Source organism: Lolium rigidum, chromosome 5 (genome assembly GCF_022539505.1).
Source record: "Lolium rigidum isolate FL_2022 chromosome 5, APGP_CSIRO_Lrig_0.1, whole genome shotgun sequence".
NCBI classification, from domain to species: Eukaryota; Viridiplantae; Streptophyta; class Magnoliopsida; order Poales; family Poaceae; genus Lolium; species Lolium rigidum.
Window position 1 is genome coordinate 121,695,893 of NC_061512.1, and position 21,244 is coordinate 121,717,136.

Genomic DNA, 21,244 nt, shown 5'->3' on the forward strand with positions numbered 1-21,244 from the left:
GGGGGTAAAGCAAATGAGGAAGTCTAGCTAGCAGATTTAGCAGGCTAGCTCCATGTTCATCTGTTTTGTCCCACCTTCCAAAATACTCCACCTGAAAAAAGAAATACTCTATCGCAACATGCATTTAGGAAAATAAGCACGATATAGGGCTGCCATACATGTCATTGTTGTTGTAGTTGTAGATGATGCCAAACGGGATTACTATCTAGTCACCACAAGCTTACACCTAAGTTTTAATTCAGAGGATTAGCATTTAGCTAGCCAGCACAAGCTTGATAGAACAAATCTATTTGCATGTACAGCTTGTGATTTGCAAGTGCAACTATTAATTAATCGGATGCACAACAGATGCGCGTCCTGGGCCACAAGAATGGAGGACCTAGCAACATTGCGTTGATGCCCGAGGTGCAGCGCGTTCACCGACATGTCGTGCACATGGTGATGCCACGATACTGTCAGCCGCTTGATGCATGGCCTTTCTTCCGCAGCAAGGTTTCATGCGTGGCCTTTCTTCATGTCTGCGTCAATACAAGGATTGATTATGCGTGGTCACTTATAACAAAACTGAATGGCGTCACAACTCCTATTCGACCGGGTGAGGGACGGGAATGACATGGAGACAACGAGATACCTCTCGCCGGTGGGGAGCATGTCCTCGTCGATCATGAAGTAGGGCGAATATCCCATGTACACGGACCCTAGCTTCACGTAGCGCACGTCGACGTAGTAAAACCCCGCGGGGATCACTTGCTAATAGAAGAAGTCCTTGCCAGCTGCCGCACATCATGGCAACGCATGGCGTCAGTACCAAACTGGTCTTTTCCCCACGGCTAAGCACACCGCCAGGGATAAATCACGACTGTTAAATTCTATCAGTGATTTCTTCAATCTTTGACATCAAACATTTTTGACGATGTACGGACTCATATATAATAGTAAAGATCTTTGTCTTTGAATATCCAACCAGACTATGGTGTACATAATCATAAAGACTATGGCACTGTTTGGAACTAAATAGATTTAGCTAGGTACTAAGTATTTATGTTTTTATTCTAAGATTTAACTGGAGAATTAGAAGATTCAGAATTCAAAACTATGTGCACTTACAAGAAGCAGCAACATTATCACCTTGCCAAAAATGCCAATGTACCGAACGAAAAACACTCCCATGCATAGCAACACATCAGATCTCGAAAATCAGCAAACAAACACACTGATATGTGCCCCCAAACATCGGGACTTTTCTGGTTTATACTCAATCTCGAAAATAACAAGTCTAAGGATACATATGGCAGCTGTCAAAACCCTTTATAGGGTGACTCCAAACTCTGCCATGGCTGGGACAGGCCCCACACCGACTTAATGGCACAATGACCGAAACACACTTGATTTGGACATGCCCAAAAACCATCACACAAAAATAAACTCAAACTGAAATTAGAAAACAGTTCGAAGCTCCATGACAAAAAACAAGTTTCATTGACGGTGTCCAAAACTTGGGCTTCACCTCATCTTTCCGAGAAATTTCAATGAACCGTCCAAATTTCACAATATATGGCTTCACCTCATCTTTCCGAGGAATTACAACGTAGAACTGTCCAAACTTGTCAACATATGTAAGTCATGAAATAGACTGAATGACCCCCTCATCAATAAGTTCTTTGATGTGTTTGTAAAGCTCGTAGCAGATGAAACCATCAATGGCAGCATACCTTAGGTTTTCCAAAGGTAGTGGGTACGACTCCCAGCGCTCGTGAAATTCAGAATTGGCATTACTCTTCATTTTGTGGTATGCTTCATTAATGATGTTTCCTGCCAACTGAGACATCCCGGTCTTCTTGCCATCCCACTTGAAAGTGACCAGATCTGAATATCAATCCATCTCTCTGGAGGAATAGTAATGCCATGGGCCGCAAACTTCATCTTGTCACCACTGGTGTCAACAGATGCGAAACAAATTTCTTTATGCTGAAGGAATTCACGCAATTCCAGGCACTCTTTGTCGGGACTCCTGCAGTTATGACAAAATCTTGTACTAATTAAATTTTCAGCTTATCATAGTTGGCGCATTCCGAATTTCAACATATGAAAACTATTCATTACATGTTGACATGAAAACATTTTGTGGAACTCTTTTTATCACTACGCATGCATGAAATAACAGTAGTAGCTCCTTTGTTACCTTACAACAAAATCTTAAGAAAAATATCACAACAAGGATGAAAATGCTATACACAATCCACAGTGCTTCCTTTACATCTTATTACAGGACTAGTTCTGAGCTGAAGTAGTTTTAGTACTACACAAAAATGTAGAGTGAATTAACAACGACTAGATCAGCTCAGTAGCTCATTGCCTATATGTGAGGCTATGAAGAAACTAAGAGACAATACTAGCTACATAAAGTGTGAATAATACATCCAAAAGTGTTAAAACAAACTGAAAGGCAGGTTCTTTTCATCGATTTCAAGAAAGGGAAATGAGTCCCAGAAGTACATCATAGTAATTAACTGAAGCTAATCTGCTGAAAAGAATGGAAACAATATAAGGACAACTGATCATGAGATATAAATTTTAGTTTATGATACTTGGTGTATTCAGATTGTGAACGCGTGTAGGCATGCAGATATGTGTTTATTTCTTTTCAGTTTCTGATTATCTTGTGATACAAACTGACATCAACACTATATGCTACTATAAATTAATATTCAAAAAACTTGATGTTAACAGCAGAGCACATGTCAAAATTTTGTTAAATTTAGTTAATTAGTTAATTATACATGGCAACAGATGCAGTTTCAGAAATTACCTGCAGAAGTGGTACACCAAGACGAGGTTGCGCATCGCCAACTGAATGACTGCAATTTTCTTTCGATCCTTAGTGTATTCTAAGTCGAGGCCGACAACCCTGCAGTAAGTATCCTCCCTATACCATTGCTCGAAAATCTTCATGGTCCTCACGAGCACATCTTTCTCAGTGGTGTACACAACATCCAGCTCCGTCTTGGTATCATTGAGAACGAGGGAGAAACTGCGCGTCGGTGAGCCCCAGTCGTTCATCATGGCTGCATCAAGGCTGTACACATCCAGTTTCGTCTTGATGCCCTCGGGAACGAGGGAGAACATGGGCATAAGTGAGGTGTAGTCGCTCGTCATAGCTGCAACAAACCTTCCACGACGAGTTCGTCGGAATAAGAAGTGGAAGGGAGATGAGAATGGAGGAATGGAATCGTCGTGGAAGGGCAGCTTCCCTGGTTGCATGTTAATAAGGGCACAACGTTTGACCCTTCCTATGACGCCTCGGTAAGAGCTAGCATCTCTAGTTTAGATCCGAGGATCAAATGCGTGCCTACTTTCAAAGCAGCGTCTGTTTCCATCGAAGAATTGAAGGTGGTTTTAAGTAATTAAAACTGGCAATCGCTTTCGCTCCCCCGCCGGTCGCGAGGCCACCATGCGACAGCAGCCGTTCGTCCACAACGGCACGACGTTACGCTCCTGTGCAGGTGGGAGACATCCGTCCTCGACAACTACCTCATTCACAACATGCCCCAACACCTCGTCCGCAGCCCCGACGACATTACATATGAAAACAAAAGGAGGCATACACAACGTACTTGTCATGTTGTAATTGCACCGGTGATGCACAAATAAACTCAAATTAGTCATCAACAAGTGATGCACCCTCAAGTTCAGTGTCAATGCAAGGCCAGGGGCAGGAACCTTCACATGTTGGCGCAGTTCGATATCTAAGCATCAGGGTATCTGACTATAAGGAACTTCGGCGGTACTCAATTGCACTTCAAGATGTGCATAATCGGGTTTTGTTTGCCGCGTGCGACTCCTTTGATGAAAGGAAACGGTTCCTCGATGAATTGGCTGAAACCAACCACGCCTTTGAGGTAGAGCCTCTTCCTGTTCATAACTGTCGATCCTTTTGTTTTCATATGTAATGTCGTCGGGGCTGCGGACGAGGTGCTAGGGAATGTTGTGATTGAGGTAGTCGTCGAGGACGCCCGTCTCCCACCCGCGCAAGAGCGTAACCGTCGTGCCGTTGTGGACGAACGGCTGCTGTCGCATGGTGGCCTCACGACCGGCGGGGGAGCGGAAGCGATTGCCAGTTTTAATTACTTAAAACCACCTTCAATTCTTCGATGGAAACAGGCGCTGCTTTGAAAGTAGGCACGCATTTGATCCTCGTATCCAAACTAGAGACGCTAGCTCTTACTGAGGCGTCATAGGAAGGGTCACGCGATGTGCCCTTATTAACATGCAACCAGGAAAGCTGCCCTTCCACGACGATTCCATTCCTCCATTCTCATCTCCCTTCCACTTCTCATTCCGACGAACTCGTCTTGAAAGGTTTGTTGCAGCCATGATGAGCGACTGCAGCTCACCGATGCCCATGTTCTCCTTCGTTCTCGAGGGCATCAAAACGAAACTGGATGTGTACACCCCTAATGCAGCCATGACGTGCGACTGGGGCTCACCGACACGCAGGTTCTCCCTCGTTCCCAATGATACCAAGACGGAGCTGGATGTTGTGTACACCACTGAGAAAGATGTGATCGTGAGAACCATGAAGACTTTCGAGCAATGGTATAGGAGGATACTCACTGCAGGGTTGTCAGCCTCGACCTAGAATACACTAAGGATCGAAAGAAGATTGCAGTCATTCAGTTGACAATGCGCAAGCTCGTCTTGGTGTACCACTTCTGCAGGTAATTTCTGAAACTGCATTTGTTGCCATTTATAATTAACTAAATTAAACAAATTCTTGACATGTGCTCTGCTGTTAACATCAAGCTTTCTTGAATATTAATTTATAGTAGCACATAGTGTTGATGTCAGTTTGTAGTCACAAGATGACATCAGAAACTGAAAAAAAATAAACAAATACCTGCATGCCTACACGCGTTCACAATCTGAATACACCAAGTATCATGAACTAAAATTTATATCTAATGATCAGTTGTCCTTATTTTGTTTCCATTCTTTTCAGCAGATTAGCTTCAGTTAATTATTATGATGTACTTCTGACTTGTACGTGATTTCTTATTATTACGTTGCTTCCTTCACATCATTCAGCTTTCAGACTCGTTTCCCTTTCTTGAAATCGATGAAAAGAACCTGCCTTTCAGTTTGTTTTAACTCATTTGGATGTTTTATTCACTTGGTGTAGCTAGTACTGCCTCTTATTTTCTTCATAGCCTCACTTATAGGCAATGAGTTACTGAGCTGATCTGGTCGTTGTTAATTCAGTCTACATTCTGGTGTAGTACTAAAACCACTTCAGCTCAAAACTAGTCCTGTAATAAGATGTAAAGAAAGCACTTGTGGATTGTGTATAGCATTTTCATCCTTGTTGTGATATTTTTCTTAAGATTTTCTTGTAAGCCAACAAAGGAGCTACTACTGTTATTTCATATCATGTGTATTGATAAAAAGAGTTCCACAAAATGTTTTCATGTCAACATGTACCGAATAGTTTTCATATGTTGAAATTTGGAATGCACCAATTGTGATAAGCTGAAAATTTAATTAATACAAGATTTTTTTGTCATAAATGCAGGAGTCCCGACAAGGAGTGACTGGAATTGCGTGAATTCCTTCAGCGTAAAGGAATCTGTTTCACATCTGTTGACACCAGGGGTGACAAGATGAAGTTTGTTGCCCATGGCATTACTATTCCTCTAGAGAGATTGATTGATATTCAGGATCTGGTCACTTTCAATTGGGATGGCAAGAAGACCGAGATGTCTCAGTTGGCAGGAAACATCATTAATGAAGCATACCACAAAATGAAGAGTTATGTCAATTCTGAATTTCACAAGCGCTGGGAGTCGTACCCACTACCTTTGGAAAACCTAAGGTGCTGCCATTGATGGGTTCATCAGCTACGAGCTTTACAAACACATCAAAGAGCTCATTGATGAGGGGGGCATTCCGTCTATTTCACGACCTACATATGTTGACAAATTTGGACAGTTCTGCGTTGTAATTCCTCGGAAAGATGAGGTGGAGCCATATATTATGAAGTTTGGACAGTTCATTGAAATTCCTCGGAAAGATGAGGTGAAGCCCGAGTTTTGGACACCGTCAATGAAACTTGTTTTTTATCATGGAGCTTCGAACTGTTTTCTAATTTGAGTTGAGTTTATTTTTGTGTGATGGATTGTGGCCTATCCAAATCAAGTGTGTTTCGGTCATTGTGCCATTAAGTCGGTGTGGGCCTGTCCCAGCCATGGCAGAGTTTGAAGTCACCCTATAAAGGGTTTTGGCATCTACCATATGTATCCTTTTTTTCAGAAAAGTCCTAATGTTTGGGGGTGCATATCAGTGTGTTTGTTTGTTGATCTTTGTAGTGTACTAGATGAAGAAGAAGCAGAGAATGATCCACCTACTTGTGGACCTACTGTACAATGGGGATTATTACGTTGTCTACGCCTACGGCGATTTTCCGCTGCGCTAGCTGGGTCTGGTGTAGACAACTGATCAGGGGCACGACGTATGCGACCATGACCACGACCACGTGGAAGACCACGACGTGCAGAATGGTTTGAATTTTGTTCATTGACCATGTTGTTTAAATCTGAGTCTTAATAAACAAACAAATACAATTGGTATGGAAGTAGGAGCACCAAGAAATATGAAAAATAGCGATTGAAGTATCAGTAGTAAGAAAGGAAATTAGCGACTGAAGTAGAAGAAGTGTGTGAATAGAGGAAAGCACATGTAAATTAGTAAGAAAAGTAGTAGCAGTACAAAGTACGAAATAAGCTAATGACTGAAGATAGGAATGTAGACCCAATACGTAATTGTGAGGGTGTGGACGGTTGTACCTGATTTGCAAAGGTAAGAAGTAAAGAATTCAGTGGAACCGGCGTTGGAGAGCACGTCAAGGGAATGTTATATGACAGTAATAGGGGAGCACCTGCAAAGGAAGGTAATCAGTTGATCGATCAAAAAGAGACTATGGCACTGTCTGAAACTAAGAAATAGATTTAGCTAGGTACTAAGTATTTATGTTTTTATTCTAAGATTTAACTGGAGAATTAGAAGATTCAGAATTCAAAACTATGTGCACTTACAAGCAGCAACATTATCACCTTGCCAAAAATGCCAATGTATTGAACGAAAAACACTCCCATGCATAGCAACACATATCTCAAACATCACGGCAACCTTCCGAACAACATACAATTGGAGAAACTTCAACGCCACCTGTTTCTGGAACAGCTCAATGATATAGACATAGACGTAAGATTAACTGATATCTTTTCCTATATACTTTATTCCATGGGATCCTATGTGTGCACGCTCGATGCCTTACTACATATGCACTAATTTCAGGAACATGTTTTGCTCCTTTAAATCTTGGTGGCCCCCAGCATAATTGCCCACACTGTCAGGCTTTTTTCTGGTATCAAGAGCGTATTCGGAGAGATAGAAATACATCAAATCCTATATATAATTTGTGTTGCAAAGGTGGCAGAATATTGCTTGCACACTACCTCCCACCACCTGAGCCACTCTTGGAGTTGTTAACCACACAGAATAACAATCTTGCAAAACATTTCTTTGACAATATTCGTCGGTACAACACAATGTTTGCCATAACTTTAATGGGGGCCAAAGTTAATGAATCGATAAATGATGGCCATGGTCCTTACGTTTTCAAGATTAGTGGCCAGCCATGCCACCGAGTTGGCTCTTTGGTTCCGTCAACGGGTAAACGGCCAGAATATGCCCAATTGTAAATACATGATACTACCAACGAGATTGAGAACAGGAAAAATGTTGTATCTACTCCTAATGAAACATTTTGTCCTAACGAAGAGATGGTTCAATCCCTCATACAGATGTTTAATATCCATAATCCCATTGTCCAACTATTTAGAACCGCAGGTGAAAGAATAAGACTCTCTGGTGGTGACTCATCTGATCATTTCACCATAAGGTTGTATGGTATTCCTGATGCCCATGGTGATATATATAGCGCACCAGTCGCATCTGAAGTTGTTGGGTTAGTAGTTGGTGATATTGGAATTACTGATGTTGGTAGGGACCTTATAATAAAAGATCATGCATCAAACCTACAACAAATTAGCGAAGACCACGGCAAGTTTATGTCCATGCAATATCCTATCTTATTCCCTTATGGAGAAGTCGGTTACCATGATGAGCTATTCTATCATGCCACAAATAGATCTGAATCTATGCAGCGTAAAAAAGCAACAATCTTAGAGTACTATGCATATAGGTTGCATGACCGGCCTGGTGATTTCAATACTCCTCTACGCGGTAAAAGATTAACCCAAGCTTATGAAGTGGATGCTTATTGCTGCGTTGAAGGGAAGCGAATCAGGCATTACCGAAAAGCTAGCTTCCAAAAGAAATATAGATCAGCAACTTACAAGTCTTTAACAGCCTGTGTTTCAAAAGGTGTCACATCTGGATCTTCACCTGGCCAGAGGATTATTTTGCCTTCATCCTTCACTGGTGGGCCACGCTATTTATATCAGAATTATCAAGACTGCATAGCCATATGCAGAAAACATGGGTGCCCAGATTTATTTATAACCTTCACAGCTAACTCAGCTTGGCCTGAAATCATGGAGGCTTTAGCACCCTTTCCTGGCCTGCATCCACCAGACCGCCCAGATATTATTGACCAGGTCTTCAAAATGAAATTAAATCTTCTAATGGATGATATAGAAAAACATGAATTCTTTGGCCCAATAAATGCAGGTATAGTTCCTCCATAAATATTTTCCATGAAACATTTTCTTTCACAGATTATTTATGTTATTCTAAAAATTATGCACATTACATGCAGTTGTTTACACGATTGAGTTTCAAAAACGGGGTTTGCCACATGCTCATATCATCGTATGGTTACGCAAAGATGGTGCTCTAGATGCTGAAAAGATAGATTCTTACATATCTGCTCAGTTGCCTGATCCAGCAGTTGATCCAATAGGATATGCGGCCGTGTCTTCTTTTATGATACATGGGCCTTGCGGACCTCTAAAGTCCTCTTCCATCTACATGGTACAAGGCAAATGCTCAAAGTCCTATCCAAAGGAATTCTGTGAACATACCACTATAATGGAGAATGGATTTACCAAATATGCCCGTCCGAATAATGGGATAACCGTTCCAAAGAATCATGTAGACATTGATAATACATTTGTTGTCCCTCACAATGTAGACTTGGTTGTTAAGTATCAGGCTCACATTAATGTTGAGAAGGTAAATCATGATGGGCTGCATAAATATCTATTCAAATATGTAACAAAAGGATTTGATTGTGCTAACATTGGGTTACATTCAAAATATTCCGCAACAGATTATTCAAATCAAGTTATCAATGAAATAAACAATTTTCTAGAGTGTTGATGTATAACTCCACATGAAGCTGCATGGCGTTCACTTCAGTATGACATCCATCATACAGACCCGTCAGTCGAAAGGCTCCCTGTCCATCTACCATTTGAAAATAATGTTGTTTACACAGAGGATGACGACTTAGAAGAAGTTATTGAAAACCCAAACAGTGCCAAAACTAAGCTAACTGCATGGTTAATGGCAAATGCACAAATGCCGCATGCTAGACAATATACCTACATTGAATTCCCACAATTTTTTACATGGCATGCAAATGACAAATCTTGGAGTAGCTGTCAAGGGTACTATAGAAGAATCAGTCGTGTAGCCCATGTCAACCCTGCCCAAGGAGAACTCTATTATCTACGAATGCTGCTGCATATTGTTAAAGGCCCTAAGTCATTCTCTGAAATCCATACTATAGCAGGCCATGAGTATATATCCTTTCGAGCTGCGTGTGAAGCCTTAGGTCTCCTTGGTGATGACCAGGAGTGGTCTAATGCTCTAAATGATGCAGCCCAGTGGGCATTACCTTACCAGCTACGGCAACTTTTCGTCACTTTATTGCTATTTTGTGAGGTTACAAATCCTACCAAACTGTATGATGATCACGCATCACACATGAGTGAAGATATTAGACACATAAATTATGATGGCGCTACTCACATAAACAATCCATCTACATATCTCTTGATTGAATTGGACAAATTGCTACGAGATGCTGGATATTCTTTATCTCACTTTAATTTGCCTCTCCCTCAAGATAGAGAAATTGGTTGTACAGAAAATCGGCTTCTATTAGATGAGTTAAATCCACGTAGTACTTTTTAGAACACTTTTGAGTCTTAAAACTAATCCAGTTTTAGAAAATTAGTATGTATGAACATTATATCTTAGTTCTTTCCCTCTATATCCAAGCCATGCTATGTCTGGGTTCAGGTTACTCAGAACAACCATGCAACTATGACCAGATAAAAATACTCCACCATTACCATGGAGTATCTTTTATCAAGTATTGTCTTCTCGTGGATCAGGCGGTACTAAATTTTGCTTCTCCAGCCATAGTTGTCTTCTCATGGATCAGGGGAAGGCAGGGCTATGATTTTTCTATGCTTTACAAAATACGGTGCATCCTAAAACAGCAGAACTTGAATTTTCTTATCACTACCATGCCGGTCTCCCTGAAAGATGCCATTACGTCAAATTGATATTGCCTGGTTAAGACTCAGATTCAAATCTTGGCAGAGCAGGTGAGTGATACATTGTAGCAGACTGCAGCTAATTTTTTTTACCCACTTGTACTGTTGTAGATACATACATGATATGCACCTTGCAACTGCAGCACCCACCCTACTGAAACTAGGAATGGCTATCTCCAATAGGCAGGTAAGGTTAGTCAAACAAAGCTAGCAATTTTCTGGCCTTGCGGCCCAAGATTTTCCGATGGTAAGAACAGTTTCAACAAACGTAAAAGCCTGGAAGGCACCAGTAACTCAACTCTGGTTCTAAGCCTGAATCGGCTGGACCAGATACCAATCTACATTAGCTGTGCGTCATTCCCAGGATGGTGCGAACTGAATCGGTAGACAGGTCCGTTTCCCCCAGCACGTTAGACAGAAATGAAAATCAAGACATAGCGAGAATCAAAAAACAGATGTCTAGATCGGCGAGGTTCTGGCCTGATTAGGGCATGTCCAATGGAGGACGCTTATTCAGACGCTTACAGAGGAAAATTTAAATACTATTGAATTATATAACATCCAAGCGCTCGTCTTCCCAGTGGTAGACGCTAATAGCAGATGCTTAACTGACCAACTGCATGCCTCATGTCCTTCTTGCGTCATGCTGGTATATGGAAAAAGCAGACCAAGCGTCGACTCCTTCTCTTGCGTCTATTGCACACAGGCGCCAGGATTTTAAAACTTAACTGCTCATTGGAGGGGAAATAGATCCTAGCGCCCCCCATTGTACATGCCCTTAGGGCAAGTACAATGGAAGACGCTAATATGGACGCTTAGCCTTAAAAAAGTAATTAAAGAAATCTGATAATATTCTAAGCGTCCTATCTCCCAGCGGTAGACGCTAATCATGGATGCCTAACTGCCCGGCCGCTTCCCTCATTCCTCTACAGGCTACACTCAGTAAAGGCAAGAAAATGGCTAAGCGGTCGACGCCAGTTCTTGCGTCTATGCCGCGTCTATACCGAAGAGACGCCAGGAACCAAAACCTGAACTGCCGATCTATCGGGATATTGATCCTGGCGTCCGTAGATAGTGTTATAATTGAGATGCACAATAAACGAAGAACGAAAAATAAAACACTGCAGGGGACACGAGATTTTAACGTGGAAAACCCTTGCAACACACAAGGGAAAAACCACGGGCGCCAGCCAGCAAAACTTCACTATTTCGGTGGTGTTTACAAACGCCGTGGGTGTACAATGATGCGATGATAACCCTAACGGCGGCTTACAGGGAATATAAATAGGCGGTGGCAACGATCCGTACCGCGGGGGGCTGCCGCCCCCCGCAGGCGTCCCTGTAGGGCACGACATATGGGCTAACTTCGACTACGCTACGCTTTGGCCCAAGCCTCCGGCGACGGGCCTCGCTCCGCTCGTCAGAAGTTAGCCTCCCTTTAGTATATGAATTTGGATCACAAAATAACAAACTCCACCTTGAGACAAATTCCTTGTAGCATGAACTTCAACAATCACCTGAATCAACAAAGAAAACACTTGCTGGCGCCAATAGCCACTTGGGCTAAACAGTTATACCAACCAAGCTTGAGCAAAGCTCAAACTTGGACACGAGGGACAGGCTTAGTCATCATATCAGCAGGATTATCATGAGTACTAATCTTGCATACCTTCACTTTACCTTTTGCAACCACATCTCCGATTGCGTGGTACTTAATATCAATGTGCTTTGTCCTATCATGGAACATCTGATCTTTAGTAAGATAAATAGCACTTTGACTGTCACTGAACAACTTAATGCAAGAATTATCTCCACAAAGCTCAGCATATAACCCTTTCAGCCAAACAGACCTCTTTACCTGCCTCGGCAATAGCCATGTACTCAGCCTCGGTAGTAGATTGTGCAACGAGCATCCCGCAAAGTAGCCTTCCAGCCTAACAGACACATCCACCAACGAGTAAACACATAACCTGTGAGGGACCTTCTCCGATCCAAATCGCCGAGCATAATCTGAATCCACATATCCGGCGAGCCCCTCACCAATCCTGCCAAACCTCAAGCAAGCTTTTGATGTGCCGCGAAGGTACCTGAAAATCCACCGAACAGCTTTCCAATGTTCTTTACCAGGATTAGCCATGTATCGACTGACCAAACTCATAGCATATGATAGATCAGGACGTGAACAAACCATGGCATACATCAAGGAACCAACAGCACTAGAATAGGGAACTCGAGACATGTACTCAATATCATCTTTAGAGCTAGGACATTGCAAAGCTGACAACTTGAAATGAGAAGCAATAGGAGTAGTAACTGACTTTGCATCATGCATATTAAAACGATGAAGAACTTTCTCAATGTACTTTTCCCGACTAAGAAACAACAAACTAGACTTTCGTCCCTTTTGATTTCCATGCCTAGTATTTTCTTAGCAGGACCAAGATCCTTCATCTCAAACTCACTACTTAATTGATTCTTTAAAGTAGTGATCTCTTTCATGCTCTTGGCAGCAATCAACATATCATCAACATATAGCAGCAAATAAATAGGTGATCCATTAACAAACTTGATATACACACAACTATCATACTGAGATCTCTCAAAACCATGTGTAAGCATAAATGAATCAAACCTTTTATACCACTCTGTCGTGGCGACTGTTTCGGACCATAAAGGGACCTCTTTAATTTGCAAACAAGATCCTCCTTACCAGGCACAACATAACCTTCAGGTTGGTCCATATATATATCCTCCTCCAACTCACCATGCAGAAGTGCAGTCTTTACATCTAGCTGCTCAAGCTCAAGATCATGCATAGCAACAATACCAAAGAAAGCACGAATAGAACTATGCTTCACAACCGGGGAGAATACATCATTATAATCAACACCTGGAATTTGAGTCGAAACCTTTTGCTACTAACCTTGCCTTAAACCGTGGAGGCTCATTAGGAGACAAACCTTCCTTTCTTTTGAATATCCACTTGCAGCGGACAGCCTTCTTTTGTTTAGGTAAGTGCACAACATCCCATGTGCCATTCTTTTCAAGCGATTGCATCTCTTCTTGCATCGCACCTACCCACTTTTCTTTATCAACCGAAGCAATGGCTTCAGTATATGTAGCTGGTTCAATATCATGCTCCACCTGTTCAGCACAACTCAAAGCATAAACAACAATATCACATTCTTGAATTAATCGGGTAGGAGGTGTAATATTTCTCTTAGGGCGGTCAGCGACAATAGACCGTCCTTGTCGCTGAACAAAAGGTGGTGAAGGTGGAACATCATTATCATCATTGTTGGTTTCAGGAAACACATTTTCATTCTCCTTTGCGTGCTCCACCTGCACGCCAATTCTAGTGTTGCTCATCATCGAAACATCGGGAGAATCAATAGCATCGAAATATCGATAGACGGACTATCATTAAACATAACCGCCTCATTAAAAACGACATTCCTGCTCAACACAATTTTCTTAGTTTCGGGATTCCATAATCTATATGCCTTAACTCCCGAACCATAACCAAGGAAGATGCACTTAACGAGCCCTTGGCTCCAACTTTCCATTATCAACATGAGCGTAAGCAGGTCAACCGAAAACTCTCAAATCTGAATAATCAGCGAGCGAACCAGCACCATACCTCAATTGGAGTTTTCTTATCAAGTGGAACAGAAGGTGACCTGTTGATGAGATAACATGCGGTGGAGGCTGCTTCAGCCCAAAAACCTCTATGCATCTTTGCATTAGACAACATGCAGCGAGCCCTCGAAATAATGGTCCTGTTCATGCGTTCAGCCACGCCATTCTGTTGAGGGGTGTACGGAATGGTATGATGTCTTACCATCCCATCATTGTTGCAAAACTCATCAAATTCATTTGAACAAAATTCCATACCATTGTCAGTACGGAGTATCTTAACCTTCTTTTCAGTTTGGGTTTCTACCATAACTTTCCACTTCTTAAAAGCATTAAAAACATCAGATTTATGTTTCAGGAAATATGGCCACACTTTTCTTGAGTAATCATCAATAATTGTAAGCATGTAATTAGCACCACCATTAGAAGTTCTACGGGACGGACCCCAAACATCAGCGTGTACATAATCTAAAATGCCTTTGGTGGTATGAACGGAAGCATTAAATTTTACTCTTTTATGCTTACCAAAGATGCGGTGCTCACGTGAACTCAAGATTACCTAAATCGCAGCCATCAATTAGCTCTCTCTTTGCCAATTCTGCCATGCCAAGCTCACTCATATGTCCAAGACGCTTGTGCCAAAGGTTAGTCTTACTAGTTTCATCGGAACTAACAGCAGCAGCAATACCGGGCAAAGTGCTACCTCTAAGGACATATAATTTCGCAGAATTCATATCACCAATCATAATAATGAGAGAACCTGATGATACCTTCAAAAGTTTGTTCCCACCTTTGTACTTGTACCCGTCACAATCAAGGGTACTCAAAGAGATCAAATTCCTCGCCATGGAGGGTATGTGTTTCACTCCTGTCAACGTGCGTGTCATCCCATCATGGGTCTTGATTCGAACGGAACCAATGCCAACAATGCTGCACTTGGTTGTCATTCCCCACACGCACAAAATCTCCACTCGCACGGACTCATAAGAACTCGAACCAATCTTTGTTACAGCAAATATGAAACGAACATGCGGTATCAAGAATCCATTCATCATCACGTGAAACACATGCGGCCAAAACAGCTAAGCAATCTCCATCGAACAATCACTACCAGCAACAACGACAGCCTCACCCTTACCGGTGACAACGGCAGCCTTACCATTACCATCATTATTTTTCGGTTGATAAGTTCCGTTCCTTTTCTCCTTGTTCTGCAGCTTCCAACAATCATCAATATTGTGGCTAGATTTCTTACAATACCTGCAGAACTTGTCACGTCCTTTGGACTTTGAGCGACCTCTATCGCCCTTGCTCTTATCTCTCGTTGTTGTGGTAGTAGTTATCTCGCTGCTCAGTCCCGCCACGGACCTCTAACGCCTCCGCCTTGGAGGACGAACTTTCAGCCTGCACCATAGATTTCATTTTCTCCTTTTGTTGGAGAGCATCATAAACTTCCGCGAGAGTTAGTTTGTCGCGGCTCAATAATATGGTGTCACGAAAATTACTGAAAGAATTAGGCAGCGAGCATAAAAGAAGAAGACCTAAATCCTCATCCTCATACTTAACTTCTATAGACCGCAAATCGAAACAATCTCTTTCCGGGAAGATAGGTGATTCATTACCGAACCTCCCTCTTGCAACTTATGCGAGAACAGACTTCATCTTCACGTGCAATCTGCCCGTGAGATCCTTGGACAAACAGATCTCCTCTAGTTTGACCCATAACTCGGCGGTGGTTTTCTCCTGCAGCACTTCCTGCAGAATATTATTGGACGAGATGGAGTTGAATCAACGATAAAGCCTTACGGTCTTTCCGCTTCTCCGCATCGGTCCAGGTATCCTTCGCTTCTCGCCGAAAGCATCGATCGCTTCATCCGGATCTGAAGATTGGGCGAGAATTGCCCTCATCTTCACTTGCCACAAAGCAAATCTCGTGGTGTAGTCCAGCTGCGGTAGATCGAACTTCAGTGACGACATCTCGTAAACCCTAGATCCAAAGAACACGGGCTCTGATACCACTTGTTATAATTGAGATGCACAATAAACGAAGAACGAAAAATAAAACACTGCAGGGGACACGAGATTTTAACGTGGAAAACCCTTGCAACACACAAGGGAAAAACCACGGGCGCCGGCCAACAAAACTTCACTATTTCGGTGGTGTTTACAAACGCCGTGGGTGTACAATGATGCGATGATAACCCTAACGGCGGCTTACGGGGAATATAAATAGGCGGTGGCAACGATCCAGTGCAGCGGGGCTGCCGCCCCCGCACCCCCGCAGGCGTCCCTGTAGGGCACGACATATGGGCTAACTTCTGACTACGCTACGCTTTGGCCCAAGCCTCCGGCGACGGGCCTCGCTCCGCTCGTCAGAAGTTAGCCTCCCTTTAGTATATGAATTTGGATCACAAAATAACAGATAGCGACCTCCATTGTAGATGCCCTTAGACCGTAGGAGATTTACCATTGAATCCCAATCGTATCGCAGAGATATATAGAGAGAGAGGGAGGGGGAGGTTGCGAACCGACGAACCGTACCAGGAAGTCCAGGATACGACGGGACCGAGGGACGAGGGTTCGGAGAGCCGCCGTGGTGGCGCTTCGCGTGCCATCGCCGGTTGCGACCCCCCATGGCTGGGAGGATGGGCGCCGCCTACCAGGCCGGACGGCGGTTAGCCAAGGCTGGCGGCGGCGGCAAGAAAGACAGCCAGCCTAGCGGCGGTCCGGAATGGGGATCCTCGTGACCTAGCTACCTCGGCGGTGTCGGATTGGGGAGGGGAGGCGGCTGCGTGGGTGGGGCGGGGGTTATATAGGCGGCGCGGAGGCGATTGGAGGGGGGGAGCGAGTAGGAGCACGAGGGTGGGGAGCGGGAGCCGGATTAGGCAAGGTGGAAGACGAAGCGGAAACGGACAAGGAATAGAGGACCGACCGACCACCGAGCTTGGAAATATGGAGCACTGGATCAGTAGAGTAGAGGCCACTGGTTCACTCGGGGGCATACCGACATTTGTGCTAGTCTTTCCTTCTCTTGCACGCTTTTCTCGTGAGATCAGCGTACAGAGCAAAGTAACTAAGGACATGGTCTGTGGAGCATGCTCCATCTCAAAAACGACTTGAGCCATTTTTTTTCTCGTTTGTTTGATAGGTTGGGTTGCATCACCAATACCTATGTGTTACTTTGTTTGTTTCAGGCCAATCAGTAGCATCTGGATAGTCATGAAAATTATTTCAAGAAGAGGAACAAACATTGTCTTTAATAACACTCATCCACCTATTAACATTGATATGTATCAATCGGCGTTTACCAAGGGTCGGTCACTCATAGAAACTTCCTTGGTTGTGATAGAACCGCTTATTTTTCGCCACAAACATAAGATCTCTATGGTCCTACTTAAGGTAGACTATCGCATGTCATTTGGTCGAGAAATACAACTTTGAGCTATGGTTAGCTTAGCTCCAATCAAGAATCCCCATGGGATCCCAAGATTTCTTGGTATACATTTATTCCAATCCTCAATTCTCCTTTCGAGATTCAGGGATAATGAATCAATTGAACGCGCTTCAAAGATTTGTTCCACTTTACAGTAAGAGTCTAGAGTGTTTGGTCTCGCTTTCCAATTGTATCGGCTGGCAATATGCCATAGCGGCAGGTTCTGAATCTCCCCCTCGCTCACACCAATGCGCGACTAAGGCCGTACTTTTTTAGATATTCTAAAATTCATATAGGTTTTATCTCCCATGAACTAATAGGAAGTACAATCCATAAGGCAAGACAGTCAATGTTGTCCTCTAGAAAAAGTTGTGCCATCCACTGCTCACACAGTAAGGAGTAGGAATCTTCAACCCAGAAGGGCATGCAGGAGGTATATGGCGGCTATGGAAGCCCCGATCACTACACATGAATATTAAATGCCCAATGCAAGCAAGAAATCACTAACCCAAAAAAATCTCAAATATATAGGAATTCTACAATTAAATTCTTTTATCGTATTGGGATGTTTTGGGTTCTTCAATAAGCCAATTTGAGAATAGTTGGATGCCGACAAAATCATCAAATATTGGTATTCTTTATTTCGATTCAACAAGGTGGCTTGGCTAGATGGAACAACCGAGCTAGAACAAAAAAAAACATTAGAAAAGGTATAAATAAGTAAAACTTTGTTAAGAGGACTCATGTAAAGAACATGTTCCAAATCACGATCGATTCCCTTTTCCAAACTTGCTGCATCAGCTTGGCTCTTCCTACATTCCATAAAATGGCCTACAATAAAGAAGAACCCTAGAACAAAATAAGAAGTTGATAACCAACTTCTAGGAGAGACATAATTAACTGCATTGATCTCGGTAGCTACGCCATCCATAGATTTTAAAGATCCTAAATGGATGTGGGCCATATATTTTGCTGAACACGTTGTTCTTGCCAAGGTTGTATGTCGTTTTTCAACCTATTCAAGTCCAAACCATTGGGGCCCCTTACAGGTTCTAACCATGGAGCGTGAAGGTCCCGAAAACGCATAGTTTTCCCTCCAAAGATAACCTCCCAATTGGGAAACACATTAGATATTTACCTAAACTTGTGGGCCCTTGAGACAGATCCCACATTAGTTCCAAGACGTTGATTTCTAACTAGAAAAGTAAATACCTGAGCTTGAGAAGCTTCTGGCCCGGTGGGTCCATAAAACTCACTCGGATAAGCCGCCCTTTCTTTAAAATGTAAAATGGGGGTTTCGGCACGAATCTCCGCAATTACTTGTTTAGATTTTACATATTGATCATTTTGCACGAGAATCAAGCTCTTTTTGAGGGAATATTTACATTATATAGAATATCATGACTCTTAATAGTTACAAGCATGTCTATATAACATCGTCATACTTCATCCAAACCACCTTGATACTTTCCTTTCCTATCAGTTTGAGATGATGAATCCTTCCAATTATCACAATGCTCTTGTTGGTGAAAGAAATCCATCATTTCTTGCACGCTGCACTGTATTTTTACATTGAGGATTGCGAGAATTGTTGTATTGTGGCTGAGGTTAGCGGGATCTTTTCACATAAAAGACAAGTCAGGTTCACTCACTCAATGAGTGATAAATTGATTCTATATAATAATATAGAAGATCCTCAGGATTCTAGTGGGGTGAACCAATCCTTATTGAATTTGATTTTCCCATTTGGTGGAAAAGAAGCGAACAAATGCACGTTCTCGTGTTGTCTTGTTCTCTGCCGTGGACTGGGATCACTCGCTAGTTAGGCCTCTTCCTCTAGATGCGACGAATCCAATCTCTATTGAAATCTGAATCTCAAGGGTTAAGACTAAACACATGAACGTGCCCTAGATGCTACACCAGGAACGCCACTGGTATAACTTAGAAAAAGAGTCATTTTCATGGCGAATTTTCATATTTGTTGCATCTGGCCTTTGTTACTCTCAATTCTTAAGTTATTGGATTACTCAAAAGGCGTTAGCGCGCAAGCCATTTTCTCGCTTGGAATGGTTTTTCGTTGCAAGTGAAGAGAATGCTCTCAAGGGCGCATGAGTCTTTTTTATCTTGATGTGAAATCCAAATCGAAATGCCTCAACTTGGTAAATTGACTTATTTCAGTTCGATACATCCACCTACGAAACTCCGCCTTTGGCTTGGTTGCACATGAGATTAACTATAAGCTCACCTTTTTTCCACATGGTGATATTACCTCTCACTACCACAACCAACACCACACAGCCGTTCACGAAGCCAGTCTACCACGACGGCTCGTGGAAAGACCACCATGTCCACCGCACCGACGGTAGCCATGCCACCGTTCTCGCTGGTGGAGTAGAAAGAAGATTGTGCCAAGAGATAAGTTGATGGTTAAGCCTTGAGCTATGACGATTGGTTAATAAATTATCAAAACAAATAAGAATGACTACTAATGTAGTAAATAAGTGTAGGATAACGTTGCATAGAAAACAAAAAATTTCCTACCGCGAACACGCAATCCAAGCCAAGATGCAATCTAGAAGACGGTAGCAACGAGGGGGTATCGAGTCTCACCCTTGAAGAGATTCCAAAGCCTACAAGATGAGGCTCTTGTTGCTGCGGTAGACGTTCACTTGCCGCTTGCAAAGCGCGTAGAAGATCTTGATCACGATCGGTTCCGGCGCCACGAACGGGCAGCACCTCCGTACTCGGTCACACGTTCGGTTGTTGATGAAGACAACGTCCTTCTCCCCGTTCCAGCGGGCAGCGGAAGTAGTAGCTCCTCCTTGAATCCGGCAGCACGACGGCGTGGTGGTGGTGGCGGTGGAGATCTCCGGCGGAGCTTCGCTAAGCGTGCGGGAGAAGAGGAGGAGAGAGGGGGCGGCTAGGGTTTGGGAGAGGGGGTGGCCGGCCACCTAGGGGTGCGGCCAAGCTATGGGCTTGTGGTGTGGCCGGCCCCCTCCCCTATGCCCCTCATTATATAGGTGGAACCCAAGTGTTGGTGTCCAAGTCTTCGAATAAGACCCGAAACCAAATCCTTCCATAGGAGGGGGCAATCCTAGCCCAACTAGGACTCCCACCCAAAGGTGGGATTCCCACCTCCCATGTGGGGGTGGCCGGCCCCCTATGGTGGAGTCCACTTGGGACTCCACCCCATCTAGGGCTGGCCGGCCATGGAGGTGGAGTCCCTTGTGGACTCCACCTTCCTTGGTGGTTTCTTCCGGACTTTTCTAGAACCTTCTAGAACCTTCCATAGAACCTTCCGCGACATTTTATTTCACATAAAATGACATCCTATATATGAATCTTATTCTCCGGACCATTCCGGAACTCCTCGTGATGTCCGGGATCTCATCCGGGACTCCGAACAAATATTCGAACTCCATTCCATAATTCAAGTACTACCATTTCAACATCCAACTTTAAGTGTGTCACCCTACGGTTCGAGAACTATGCGGACATGGTTGAGTACTCACTCCGACCAATAACCAATAGCGGGATCCGGAGATCCATAATGGCTCCCACATATTCAACGATGACTTTAGTGATCGAA

At 43.2% G+C, this 21,244-nt stretch overlaps 1 protein-coding gene across 1 annotated transcript in view; it reads right to left on the reverse strand.

Moving 5' to 3' along the window:
* LOC124654763 overlaps nt 1-16,927 on the reverse strand; it is a 47,371-nt gene extending 30,444 nt beyond the window's left edge. Inside the window, exon 1 of the mRNA XM_047193752.1 lies at nt 16,764-16,927. Coding sequence (XP_047049708.1) covers nt 16,764-16,857 — 94 coding nt within the window. The 5' untranslated portion in view covers nt 16,858-16,927. The remainder of the gene's footprint in view (nt 1-16,763) is intronic.
* Nucleotides 16,928-21,244: the final 4,317 nt, after the last annotated feature.